Source organism: Panthera leo, chromosome D2 (genome assembly GCF_018350215.1).
Source record: "Panthera leo isolate Ple1 chromosome D2, P.leo_Ple1_pat1.1, whole genome shotgun sequence".
NCBI classification, from domain to species: Eukaryota; Metazoa; Chordata; class Mammalia; order Carnivora; family Felidae; genus Panthera; species Panthera leo.
Window position 1 is genome coordinate 13,320,164 of NC_056689.1, and position 14,745 is coordinate 13,334,908.

General features: G+C 36.9%; 1 protein-coding gene across 3 annotated transcripts in view; it reads left to right on the forward strand.

The window, feature by feature from the left end:
* The window catches only part of ARID4B (AT-rich interaction domain 4B), a 152,536-nt gene that overhangs the window by 119,598 nt on the left and 18,193 nt on the right, over positions 1–14,745 (forward strand). For all 3 annotated transcript variants that reach the window (XR_006194326.1, XM_042907712.1, XM_042907713.1), the window contains 2 exons: positions 7,486–7,570; positions 9,264–9,462. Coding sequence is in view for 2 of the 3 variants with exons in the window: in XM_042907712.1 (XP_042763646.1) it covers positions 7,486–7,570; positions 9,264–9,462 (284 nt within the window). In the remaining variant the exon portion in view is untranslated. The remainder of the gene's footprint in view (positions 1–7,485; positions 7,571–9,263; positions 9,463–14,745) is intronic.

The following is a 14,745-nucleotide window of genomic DNA, read 5'->3' on the forward strand; positions in this document are numbered from 1 at the left end:
GTAAGACTAAAGTGAATCTGATAGGAAATACTCCTGATGCGACTTTCCTTCTACTCTGTCTTCTTTTGTCCCTTTAAGAATTTTTATGTCACTTCAGATTAATTTCTTCCATATTCATATTCCTTCCACCTTCAGAGTATTTTATGTCCTTACTTCTTTTTTTTCTTTTACTTTCATGTCATCTGATCCCTACCATACTTTCATTGTGTATGCCAATGGACTTAGGAATGTTGATAAAAGAGTACAGAGTTGTTCTGTTTCTGTGCTTTAAAGTAATTATGCTGGTAATGATAGAAAGGAAAGCAAAACCGTCTTGGAAATTGTCTGCTTTATTGCTGTAGTGTGAAAGTTAATGAACTATAAATGAAGATCATTTGACAGGGGTTTACAAGTGAATATCAGCAAACTTGTTTTAGAAGGCTGGGAGGGGACATTGCTCCATTTTTGTTTTTGTTTTGTTTTGTTTTTGAGTTTATTTATTTTGAGAGAGAGTGTGTGTGTGTGTGTGTGTGTGTGTGTGTGTGCATGGGGGAAGGGCAGGGAGAGAGAGGGAGGGAGGGAGGGAGGGAGAGAGACAGACAGACAGACAGACAGACTCCCAAGCAGGCTCCATGCTGTCAGCGCAGAGCCTGCTGAGGGGCTCAAACTCTGGAACCATGAGATAATGACCTGAGCCGAGATCAGGAGTCAGACACCCTACCCCTGTCTTTTTAACCAGGCCTTCCAATTCCCTTCGCATGTTCTTCCTCCTGTGTCCCATTCTTTATTTCTTGGTCCCTCATTGTCATCTTTTCCAAACTCTCACTTCCCTAACCCCCTGTCACAGTCCCCCAGCTTATTCAACTTATGTTTATGATGCAAAGTATATTCAAATTAAAAAGTACCATGGCAGTCAAAGGGCTGTGTTACCACTCATGTGAAAAATTCTTATGCAGTATGCAAATGATTTGTATCAGACAGTCATATATGCAGAGAAAATTAAAATAAAGTTTAAAAGCAGGGAATGAAATGAACATACAAATAGTTTATACTTTAAAAATAAGACTTTTGAGTTGACTCTAGTTTCTCAGTGCGAGTGAAAATAAATAGTTCCTTCATGAAAAAAGATTAGTAACTTGGATATTTTGCACTCAGGTGGGCTTTCCTTCTTTGTATGTTGAACTTCGAATGTTTACTAAGTTGGACTTGTTCCATTCATTATTTTTTTGTAGATTGGCAGGTACGTTTAAGGTAAAAGGTAAATGTGGACCTGTTCATTTGGTGGTTTTGTAGATTGGTAGGTACATTGGTATATTTTTCTAACTGTACATAAAATCCTAATCCTTTAAATTTATCAAATGTTAATAAAGTCAATTTTTAAGGTACTTTTAAAAGTCAGTATCTGCGCCACAAAATACAGTAAGTGCCACAGTTGTTAACCATTTGTAGTGATCTCTATAAGCCTGATAGAGTATTCTGTGATGTGTTCTTAACATTACATATTCCCTCTGCCTAAAGACCTATACCTTGTTTCATTTTACAGACTTAAACTCTTTAGGAAAACCAATCGATATAATTACTATGCCATGCACTTAGGCTGTTTGTGTCAAATATTAAATATGATTATGCTATAATATTTAAGTTATTGTCATTCTGTTCTTTATTATGATGAACACCATTCCTGTGTCTTTGATGTGGATTTAACATGAAGTGTTACATGATGTGGAGATATGAAATGTTAATAGCATGCTTAGAATTTTATTTTTTCAATAAGATAATGCTTTTATTTTTGTTTTGTCATATCTTAAAGTACATGACAGAAAGCATTAAATTGTGTTCGGTGAGTCTTTCATAAATTTTGATTTATATATTCTCTCAGATTAAAAATATATGTGTAAATTCAGATTATTATAGAAAATTCATAAAGTAGGTAAATATCGATACAGTGGCTTATAAAGTTCATGATCAATAACTATTGCTGTTTTTCATATGATTTGGTCTTTTTTCCTATTACAGTGTCATACTTACTTTCTTCTGTAATTTTTTTTACTCTAACCATTAAGAGGGAAAATTTTCTTTCCTTGCTAAGATTGCCTAAATTTCCACTTTAGATGTAAGGTTTTTGAGACCTGAGTTTGTTGTATGACATGGATTACCTTTGTGTATAAAGATAGGCAAGATATAAAATGCATATTATTCAGCAGTTATTAAATGAGTCTATTCATTACAGAAAACAAAATACAGATGACTTTAATATTTTACCTAAATTAATGGTCGGGTTTTAGATTTTCTCTTTTTTATAATCTGTATGCATATAGTGAGCTTTTAAATATTATGGCAGTTTGGTTTTGCTTGTGAAATTATTTTTAAAATATCTTTATTATGCATGTAATTATTTTTTTTAATCTCTAAGGTTATGTCTTTTGGGGTACATGTTAATACACACTGATAATATTTCTTTGAAAGTGGTTTGGTTGCGGTTAAGAAGAACCCAAATCTAAATTGCTGTGGGCAACAGTAGCCATTTTGGTTTTCTTACATCTGGTTGATTAATGTTCTTTTCCATTTTTATTATTACTAAGTGATTTCTTAGATGATCTGCCAACACATCCAAACAAAAATCAGAAAGCTGTGTTTCTCTGGTGAGAGCAAGTATGTTACGGTCTCTGAATGGTTCCTTCTAGCTTTGTGTGAATATTTTAATTCAACACATTTAAAAAATTCAAATACCTATGTGGCTTCTTTCAGAAGGTTTGTATTGGTACTTTTGTCATTACCGCCTAGGGTTGTGTTCTCTGTTTCGCTGTCAGCTCCTTGTGGGAAGAAGCTGTACTACACCATTCCCGAATGCCCAGTGCGTAGCTCCCCAGGAAGTCTTTATCAAACGAATAAGTCCCCGAGCGCGTACTTTCAGTCTTGGCGTTTCATCTTACTTTCTGCTCTCGGGGTCATCTGGTCCAGCTCCATCATTTTGTACAGAGCAGGGAGCAGACCTTTATAAGTTAAAGGAGTTGCTCGTGCACCTCTCCTTTCATGTTCGTTCCATTAGTTGAATATTCGATGGTCTCAATAGAAATATCCTTAGGTACGCCATGCGTGTGTTTTGAAAATATTTTCCTTAATACTCTAGTTAAATACGAGATGAGATACCTGTGTAGGTTCCATACATTAATTACAGTGATTTATTGATAATTGAAAAAGTATGGTCTAATTACTGACAGACTTTATTTTCTAATTCAGTATTTTTTTAATTCAACATTTTAATATTTGTTTCAGGATTTGTTTTTCTTAGTTTCTCAGTATTTGCTTTTAAAGGGAAGAATTCAGTAATCCTCTTTTCTTTGTGCCATGCCAAACTCTATTTCCTTCTGTCACAGAGAGCTCCATTACTATCTTGTCATCCTAATTTCTAAAGGTAATGTCTAATTAAAGGCAGCACAGTTTATATCAATAATGCAGACCGTTGGTTTTCTTGACATTCTCTTAGGACTCTGTTGTTTGGATCAAAGGTGCAAGTCATTTTGTTCGTAGGCCCAGCGCTTCGCCTTCTTTCTCTCCTGGTTCTCAAACTACATTGTTACTAAATGTGGTAGCTGACGGCTACAGTCCTACCAGCCTTGAAGAGAAGTCTAGGTATTTAATGATAGAAAGTGGTTTCTCTGAAGACCTGTTACCCTAGATATCTGTTAAGTAGTGTTCTTCCTACTAGTGGAGAGACCCCGTCAAAATATGTGCTCTTGATTCCTTCTGTGCTACTTAGAGCACACGTGGAGTCTCTTTTTAAGATACTGTATTAAAAGTCAAAGTTTACATAGAATAAACAGCATCCACTTCTTGTAGTTCTGAACTAAATGCTCTTCATTCAAGTCTTTATTCTTGGTAGTTGATAGGGAATCAGTATCTTGACCCACTAATATTACCTCTTTATTTAAATTAACTGGCACGCGGGGCACCAGGGTAGCTTAGTTGGTTAAGCATCTGACTTGGGCTCAAGTCATGGTCTTGCCATTAGTGAGCTTGAGCCCCGCATCAGGCTCTGTGCTGACAGCTCAGACCCTGGAGCCTGCTTCAGATTCTGTGTCTCCCTCCCTCTCTGCTTCTCCTCTGCTCATGCTCTCTCTCAAGAATAAATAAACATTAAAAAAAAAAAAAAGAAAAACTAAGAAAAAAATAAATAAAAATAAATTAACTGGCACTAGTTAAAATAAAAATTGAGTTGGCCTCTTCCTTACATAAGTTAGTGTCTATAGGAAGTGTTGTGGGGTTTTTTTTGCTGTTTTTGTTGTTTTTTTTCCAGCACCAGTTTTTGTTTTTTTCTCCCACATGACTTTATGTGTCTCTCCTTCCTGTTCTTTGAAAGTCCTCTGTATAGGAAATGGAACACTTGGATGATACTCTGAGTGATTATGTAAAGGGAAGGAACATTTCTTACTTTTAAAATACAATGATCAGTTTATTCGCTGATATTTTTTTCCCTTGTACGATTAATCAAGCAACTAAAGTGCTATTTAGAGCGTCATGAAGTTTTGAAGGATTGGTCTGGGTTAAGGTTTATGTCTGCAGTCTCAGCTTCCATTTGGTATGGGCTTTGGAATTTGAAAGCCCTCCCTTAACCAAAATCCCCTAATGCGGCTTTTCCTAATGCTGGTCTGTTACTCTTCTCTGTGCTTTCTCTGAATGGGACCTGGTGTGCCCTCAATCATTATTCTGGTATTGACCAGAATGTTTTAAGAGGCTGTCCCTTTCCCATTTTTCTCTAACTCCCTACCGAGTGCTTTTCTTGCAAGCCTATTGTTTGCAAAGTCCCATTTTCTTCCATGGTCAGAGTTTTCTGAATCTGTGAACTAAATTCATTGGTTTTTAAGGCACGATCTAGTTCCAGAGGCTATTAATTATAATAGCAATAATAATATTGTGTCACTACATTTTATAAAAATGGAGAATAAATCTGGTGCAGGAAAGAAAAAAAGTCTACAAGAATAGTATCAGAATGGGGGAATGCCTGAGCAGACAAAAAGCACTGAGAAAGTAGAACAGAAAGAGGCAAATAATGGAGAAATGATATTAGCTAATACTTATAGGACTGTAAGTTACCATGGAATGACTTCAATAGGAAGTGTATCTAAAGAATTTTCCAAGGCATCTCCCAAAGCCATACAGAATATTCATTATCTTAAAACGAAATTGTCATCCAAAATAGTGAGACCATAGTGTTTAATTACTACGGTTCAGATATTTTAGAAGTGTGTGTAGATTGTTTCATCTAATTCTGGAATTTTCTTTTTTTGTTTTCTGCTTGGTCCAAAAGTCTTTCCCCGTCCAAACGCGCTACTTTAAGTTCTTCGGATAGCCAGTCTTCTTATAGCATCCTTACTTTGTAATTGGGTGGAGGAGAAAATGATTTACCAGATAGCATCTGTAAACTGAGCTTACGCAGTGGGCATCAGCCTGTACCAAGGGGGTAGCCATTGTTTTATTTATGTATATGTTTCTCCTACCCTGTTCCTAAGAGAATTTAAGTAACATCCATTATTTCTGAGTCATAAAGAAGTCTTCCTCTATCACAGTGAACATTTCAACTATGGAGACAATAACTTTTTTTTTTTTTTTTTTTTTTTGCTTGTTTGATGTATTTGGTGCTCCATGTAATGTATGCAAATACACAATATCTCATGGTGGTGATCCTAAGTCGAAAGCTACTGTTTTGCTCTAATTTGAAATATAATTCATGTCAAAAACCCAAGTTGAATAGAGTAGTGTTTTTACTGGTAGTGAAAAATGTCTGATACTGTACAACTAACTACATAACAGATGTCTTCAATTAAGAAAGAACTGCGATATCTTTGTTTAGCTCATGTGGTGTTATGTAGAACCATCATGAACTACCTTTAGTTATCTCATAAGAAGACAGGAAGCTTGTTTTGTTTTCTTTTAAACAAAGTCCACAGCAATGACTTCCATAACTATATCCAAATCAGAGCAACTTCTGGGAATTTATATTCAACTTTGCTGAGGGCAGAGATATTTTCTGTTCATTTTCCACCTTCAGTCCAAATTTGGTAGGAACTAAATTGCTTTCATCTCAAGCATAATGCAGTTTTCAGTATTCCTGGGCAAGTTAAAAGTACTGTAAATATTTAGGTAGGTGCTACTGTGCCAGTATAAATACCAAAAGGAGTGTGTTAAGTAGAATAATAATATTTGTTTAAAAATTTTTCAAAGTACTTATCATATATTTGATTCTCAAAAACTGTATGATATGCAGTCTTAATTTTTTTAATACAGTCTTATTTGGTACAGATTACACGGGTCTGATGTTGAGAGTGGCTTGGCAAGGGCCACATAACTAGCCAGCAGGGATTATGTAAAGACTTGTCTAGAACTCATTGTGTTCTTCCTTATTCTCTGTAATTGTTCTGGCCCTCAACAGCTTCCAGCAGATACAGACATAATCCCTTGCGTGCGGTTGTCCCTCAGCTTCACCACAGCCAGTAGTTTGCACCAGCCAGTGTCACTTTGCCTGGGAGTGGCTGTAGGCATACTTTGCAGGCCTACTTTAGAGCAAGAATATAATTTATTCGTCAGATAATGAGCCAAGTCATTTACTTCCTGACTTAGGGCCTTTATTACTTCATTTAGTGCCTCTAATAATGAGGACATTTTAATTTAAAAGCTCATTTTCAGTTCATGTTCTGGAGTTAAAAAAGTCAGTGAGTTTTCCATTTTCCATTTCTTCTTTTTAAACATAAAAAGAAGTTAATTTGTTTTTAATATTTCTTCTTTCTAGCTGAGTTTTTACAAAAATAAACTGCCGTTCTTTTTTATTTTAAAGAAATAGCTTTATTGCAGTCAGTAGTAAGTTGCACCCTGTGAAACTGACACAGGCTGTCAACATTGAGTGGACAGGCCATCGGCGCTGTTGACTCTTAGCTGCCTGTCCATGTAGGAAGCATCTCAGAATACTGAAAAACTTGGCCAAGTAATACTTTCCTAGTGTTTTATGAGAAGGTTTTTTTTGTTTTTTTGTTTTTTTGTAGGTGATTTTGCATTGTCCGGAAGTTATAATATTATGCTCTCCTATCACATGATGCCATGTAAAACTAGAGCATGTTACTTAGCTTCCTGATGTGTCTAGAAAAAAAACCCAAAACAAACCTGTCTACTGGCTGCTTAAAAACAAAACAAAAAGACAGAAAATATTGTGGTTTCTTTACAGACAAGTTTGGTTTCTCTTTGGTGTAGCAGACTCAGGAGTGCCAGTTTAGACCTCAGGAGGTCTTTCTGGTCTCGGCTCAGCCAGAAGCGGACATTCTGTCCTTGGGCAAATCACTTGATCTCTCTTTTGGGGCCTTGGTAGCTTTATTCATTGAACCAGGAAGTTGAGCTAAATGGTCTCCAAGGTCCTTCCCTGTTCTAAAATGTTACGATTCTATTTATGAATTTTTCTTTAATATGGCATAGTTCTGTGATGTTTTGCATATTTATATTAATTTCCTTTCATTTTAGATATGATGAGTGGATTAAAGCAGATAAAATAGTAAGACCTGCTGATAAAAATGTGCCAAAGATAAAACATCGGAAGAAAATAAAGGTAAGTGCTTACTTTGCTAAAAGAACTTTTTTTCCTACATGATAGGTGTTAATTGCAGAAATTTTCCTCCAAAATGATGCCATCAGTGTTAGTAGAAATGAAAACACTCTCTTAAAACAGCGAATTTATCAAGTGCTAGATTTGGGTACAATCGATATTGTCACCTTATGGGAAGGTATTTTGGAAATGATACTTTGGAAAAGGCATTTGGAAAAATGATCTCTTGAGGCTTTTGTAGTTCCGACATCATGTAAGGCCACCCAGCCAGATTTCACTTATTTCAATCCCTTTTTGCCCCTCTCATCTCCAGCTAGGAGCCATAAAATAGTATGGCTGGGAGCCTGGCTTAGTGTGAGGGCTGTAAACTATTCAGAGGAAGAAAAGAAGGTATCTGAAGGCAGACGAGAGCCTATCTGTACCTTCTCTTTTTCTCTTCATCTTTAGCTGACTGTATTAGCAGTAGCTTAGGATGTGTTCATAGGACTCTGTGAGCCATACTGTAGATGAACCATGGGGACTCTATTAATGAACTTGTATGGAAATTACTGTTACTCTTATGTATGATAGATTTACTCTTATATATTCTAAGACTAAATCTTTTAAGTGTTTTATTAGAAAGTTGACCATTCATTAGGTAACATATAGTTGAGGTGCTTAGTAGTTCTTCTGAAATTCAGTCTTCATATTCACAGTGAAGAACTGTTACTTTCCTGCCACTGGCCCCAAATAGTGCAAGCTTTCCCCCAACATAGTTACTCTTTTCTCACTGTAAAATTGGGTCTGGTTCTCAAGTTTTGATACGGCAACCCAGTAGCTGCAACTCAGGGTGCTGGTCCAGGGACCACCCTTGGAGAACCATTACCCCAAAGCATCTATAATATGCAATGAATTATCTTCTGTGCATCCAGAATGGTGATAGTCATGTACTGTATTTGGGAGAAGTGTGAAAATAGCCACAGATTCTATAGTCAGACCTGTATAACAGGATTTCAGAGTTGTCTGCTACACCATCATGCTCTACATCGTCATTCAGGAAGCTTGTCTAAATGTGATTTTTTTTCTATAAATTATTTTAAGACCAGATTTAAAAAATAGTTTCCAGGAAGTATTTTAGTTAGCCTCTGCTCCTCTTATTTGTAAACAGTCAATTGGAGAAAATTTCTCATTTTTTCCAGAAATGTTACTTTATCAATGAACAGGTAGGTTTCTTCCAAGTTAACTTCACAACAGATCATTTGTAGAGTTATTATTCCCAGTTGTCAACTAAATGAAGATGGTTGGAATTTTGTCGCTCCCAGCCCACATTTTATATTGAAAAATGTTACAAGTTTTAAAACTACCGGGCTGAAAATTTGTTTATGGATATTTAAGCCTGTTGTGATTTAATTTTGAAGAATTTGTAACACCAGTTATTAGCAGTATGAGGTTTTAGTCTGGATTGTTCATAGGATCTCTGGTTTACTTCCACAATTAAAATGTAAATATTAGACAAAAACTTTTTGCTCATCCTGCAGTACCTTTGGGGAAAAAAAAAAACCACCTCTGGCTGTTTAGAGGAGCTTCTTATATTCTTTCTTTTCATATTATTTAATGTGTGATACAACTTTGAGTTTAAAATGAGTATTAGCATTGTTACAGTAAATACTTCATGATAAACTATGGCTAACATGGCATACTTTTTTTCTTAACCTAGAATAAATTAGACAAAGAAAAAGACAGAGATGAAAAATACTCTCCTAAAAACTGTAAACTTCGGCGCTTGTCAAAACCACCTTTTCAGACAAATCCATCTCCTGAAATGGTATCTAAACTGGATCTTACTGATGCCAAAAACTCTGATACAGCTCACATTAAATCCATAGAAATTACTTCTATCCTCAATGGACTTCAAGGTAAACCTAACAAATACCCTGTTGCTTGCAACTCTGTTTTGTTACGAATCAAATTCTGTAAAGGCAATGTACCGTTTTTTAATTGGACCAGAATTTTGTTGCCTGTTATTACTTGAAATAAAATCAGCCATTGATTGAGGCTTGGAAGTACTTCTGTTATTAGTAGATCTAAAGGCATCCTTAAATTTTAGTTACAATTTATTATTTACCCTATAGTACTGTGTTTTTTTTCTCAGGTACTGTCCTTTCTGTTGCCACATAAAGCATGGTTTGTGTTAGGTAATTTTAGACTATAAAATTACACTGAATTTTTTGTTAATACCAAATTTTGTTTATCTTGATTGCATCTATTATGATCCTCTTTTATGATAGCATTATTGCCTATTAATATTTGAGGCAGAATGACCTATAACTAAGTAATACAATATGAATGTTGGTGTGTCTACCATAGTGGTGAACAAATAACATTTATTTAAAAGAATTTTGCATTTCTGCCCCAGAAGTAATTAATATCCTGATTTTAGTGTGATCATTCCTTAACTTTTCTTTTGAATAAACATATATGTATATATTAAACATAAATACATATTTCCAAAGAGCAGATGAATTCTTAAAACACGGAGTAGCCAGCACAAGCCTTGCTGTGAAGGCTCCCTGAGAATGTTACGTGAACGGAGTCTGTAGGTCATATTCTGGTTTCATATTCAGCTGCTCTGAGAATTCGCAGAAGCATCTCTCAGGGAATTCGGTGGGGCAGGGTCAGAAGGGAGTTCTGGGAAACATCGGGGCTCACCACAGCCAGGACGAACAGGAGCGTGGCGATAGTGAGCCGCTCTGTGTTTTCTGATTCTAGGCTTTACCAAACGAACTTCTAGCTTTCAGGTGCAGGTCAGAGCAAAGCATTTCTCCTGGGTACAATGATGTAGTCCACTGATCCCGATAACATCTTGCAAGACATAGAGGGGAGAGCTGGAGTTTTATCAACACATTGTTCAGACAAGCTAAATCTATTTAAATGCGTTCGGACGGTGTGGTGGCAGCAGGCATCTTAGTGATGGTGGTCCTTGCTATTTCTTTGGAAAGGACACTGTGTAGGACTGGTTTCCTTCTGCATCTGGTACACAGATAGCTTCCTGGGGAGATCCTATTCTAGGGATCACTCTTCAGAGGAGCCCTTGGAATTCCTTTGTTCTGGCATCTCATGTCTGTTTTACCCTCGGCATACTCTCATTGTGGTGGAGCGTATTCTCTAGTAACTTTTTAAGAACAAGTGAGTGAGAAGGAAAGCAAATTTTTAGAGACCGTGTGCATCTGAGAATATCTTTATTCTGTGCATGGTTTAGCTGAGTTGAATGGTTTTCCTTCAGTATTTTATTAGCATTGTTCAATTGTCTTTTTTTTTTTTTAGTTTATTTATTTATTTTCAGAAAGAGAGAGAGAGTGTGAGCAGGGGAGGGGCCGAGAGAAGGGGAGAGAGAATCCCAAGCAGGCTCTGCACTGTCAGCGCACAGCCCGATGTGCAGCTTGAACTCAAAAACTGTGAGATCATGATCTGAGCCAAATCAGGAGTCAGATGCTAAACTGACTGAACCACCCAGGTGCCCCTCACCTGTCTTTTCTGATGTTGCTTCTGGTCGAAGTTCAGAGCTCTTACAATTCCTGATTCTTTCTGTGTGACGTGTTTTTTATCACTTAGGTTTTTTGTTCTTTGTTTTGGGTGTTTTGTTTTTTGTTTTTTGTTTTTTTTTTTTGGCTTTTGCTTCTCTTTGGAATCTGGAATCTTTGTTTCTAATGTCCTAAAATTTCACGGTGATTATGCCTTGTGTGGATATATTTTCATCCACTGTCTTGAGTACTTGCTAGGCTCTTTTCATTCTAGAAACTTGAGCCTTTTTGTTCCAGGTGCTTTTCTTGAATTATTTTGTTGATTATTTCTTCCTCTGCATTTTACTGTTCTCTCTTGTTTTTTGTTTTGGATTTTTTTGACTTACCATTATATCAGTATTGCATTTTCTGTAGTATATTTTAATATGTTTATCGTTTTGGGGATGAGGTTATTCATTCTTTGGTCTTTTTTCTCTGATTTCTTGGAAATTTTCTCAACTTTGTCTTCTGATCCTTTCGTTTATTATTTAAAAAATACTTATTTTGGGAAAAGCACAAGTGGCGAAGGGGCAGAGAGAGGGAGACAGAGGATCCAAAGCTGGCTGTATGCTAACAGGCTGGCAGAAGCGAGCCCGACGTGGGGCTCAAACTCACGAACCGTGAGATCATGATCTGAGCCAAAGTTGGACACTCAACCTACTAATAAGCCACCCTCGTGCCCCCGCCTCTTATCCTTTTAAAAACTATTTAATTTACTGCCGTAATGTTTGGTGACAGCTGGTATATTTTTAATTTTCAAGAGCTCTTCATTTTCTACATGTTCTCATACCATTCTCTTCTTTCAAGATGGTACAAGATCTTAACCTTTCTGGTTTTGCTCTTTCCAAAGGATATTGTAAATTTTTTGTTCTTCTTTTGCATGGTTAGCTACTTCCAGTTTGCTTTTTCCTGCTTTATTGTTTTGATCTCTTCCCTATGAAGGACTTTTTCCTTGGCTGTCTTCTCCTGATTAGGAATCTTGAGCACATGGTTGGGACTTGTCAACTTTGAGTTAATTTCACTCTAAGGTAATCTGGGTGGGCCATTTTTTGGAGAGGACTACTGTCAGGTCTTTAGGTCTTTTTCTTAGTCCAGTCGCATCCCAGAGAAAAGAGTCTTCCAGCCCTGACTGGAAGGTAAGAGAATGTCTTCTAGCGTTTAGGATCCAGTTGAGGATTAGGGAAGGAAGGAGGGGAAATTCTTAGCAGTTGTAGTCCACTGATCCCACTGAGTTCAGCATCACATCTGTACCTGCGCCCTCAATAGTTCTTAGCATTGCCTAGGCCAGAAATCCTGTCTTCACCATCTTCAGAAAATAAACCTCCAGAAGAGTGGTCACCTGGCAACCCACGGTGTTGGTTGGACCTCACGGGGTGAGGACCTAGGGATCTAGATGCTTTTCGAATAATGTTCACCCGATGCTCCTTATGTTAAGCTGCCTCCTCCACTTTTCATTTTCACGGTCACCTGATACAGCCAATTTTTATTGAAGAGTCTATGGAGAATTGGGTTTTTTCTCAGCTCTACTCACTGCTGGCTTGGGTCTGTTTTCTCTCATCCATCTGCTTTTTGGCTTACGCATTCTATTGTTCTCTCCTATTGTCCCTATTTTTGTTAGTGTATTATTTCAGAAATTGTGTTAACATGCCACGTGTATGATATGTGTGTTGTAATATATAATTATTAATATATATTAATATGTTCCATATTAACACATTAATACATATCCCAAACAAATATATATACATATGCACAGATGTGATATTTTTATAAATGGGATCATTAACACTACAAAACCCCACCTTTTCGGGGGGGCTTGGCATAGTAGAACTGATAAATCTTTTCGTATCAGCACATTCATACAACTGAATGGCTGTATCTCTATTTATTTAATGCTTGATGAAAAAAGGTATTTAGATTATTTTCATTATTTTTCCTATTGTACATAATTCAACAATGACCATCACAAGTGCCATATTTGTAACATTTCACATATTCTCTTCTTCATATTTTCTCTTTTCTGTGGTAAATTTTATTTTTGATTTGGCCATAGATCAAATTTAAGACATTCAGGTTATTTCCAGCTTAAAAATGATTGCTGCTATGAATGCATATGTATATGTACATGCATATATAAAGAAAAATTGAGGCCACCCATGAGTGTAGAACACAGGTAGCTAGGAGTCTCTTCCCTGGCATGAGATGAGCTGGGAACAGAACAAGAGGGTGGGTGATTGTTGGAATTCTGTGGAGTGATTGAATATCTCTAGAGAATAATATTTCACATTTAGGCACCAGAGATCCCCTCAAGTAAACTAGATCCCTGCTGAATCACCTAATGGAAAGCTTATCCATTAATAAGCCCTACCAATACAGTCAGGTTTTAGTAGGTCATCCTTCAGTGTGAACAGTCAAGGAGAGCTCCCACATAAAATGTGGAAACTAAGACGGAAGGCGTGACCCTTGAGGAGAGAGATAATGAAGGTAAGAAGCATATTAGTTCTCTCCGGTTATTATTAATCTCAGAAAACCCGTAAGCATCTGTAAAACAAGAACGGGATACAGTGATAAAGTAACAGAGAACAAGAAACACCTAGAATTAGACATTGAAATTAAAATTCAGTCAAACACAGTTTGGAGTCGAGGAAAACTTTGAGAAAATGTGAGAAAGCAGTGATAGAAATGTAAGAAGATGAGTGATACTGAATAGTAAATAGTGAAATCAGAGGGGAAGAAATGAACAGGTAACCGCGCACACCACTGTGGTTTGAGGATACTCACGTGTGTATATCTTTGTTTTTCACGCTGGGGAGAGTGACACCAGCATTACTGCTAGAATCCGCCTGAGGAATCAAGAAGCCATGGGAACAGCATGCCTGGTTATAAGTAACTAAAAAGCAGTTGGATTTTGAAAAAGCGAAACCCTAGTTTTCTTATGAACTGTCTCATGACTACGTTATTTATTTTTTGATTTGTACCTCATCACTCCGTGCTGTATTATATAGAGTGTGGCAGTTCTGTCTGTCTTAGAGAATGCTGTATATGTGGTGGTGGGTTGTCCTCCCCAGTCTGCCATATACATACCAATCACTAAGATCATTCTAGAATAGTCCTCGGGTGGACAGAGGAATAAACAGGTAACTAAAAGAAGAAAAATCTCCAGGGGCGCCTGGGTGGCACAGTCGGTTAAGCGTCCGACTTCAGCCAGGTCACGATCTCTCGGTCCGTGAGTTCGAGCCCCGCGTCAGGCTCTGGGCTGATGGCTCGGAGCCTGGAGCCTGTTTCCGATTCTGTGTCTCCCTCTCTCTCTGCCCCTCCCCTGTTCATGCTCTGTCTCTCTCTGTCCCAAAAATAAATAAAAAACGTTGAAAAAAAAAAATTTAAAAAAAAAAAAAAAGAAGAAGAAAAATCTCCAGAACTGACAGACACAAATCTTTAAATTGAACAAGCCTACCCGGTACCTGATAAATTCGTGAATAAAGAACCATGCCACAGTACGTTATTATGAAATTAAAAATACCAGGAATAAAAAACCACCACTATGGTTGAGGAGATAAATGAAAGTAGTGTTTTTAAACTATGAGGCAAGGGGCAGTACCTTCAAATTTTTGAAGGAAAATAATTTTCAACTTAGAATTC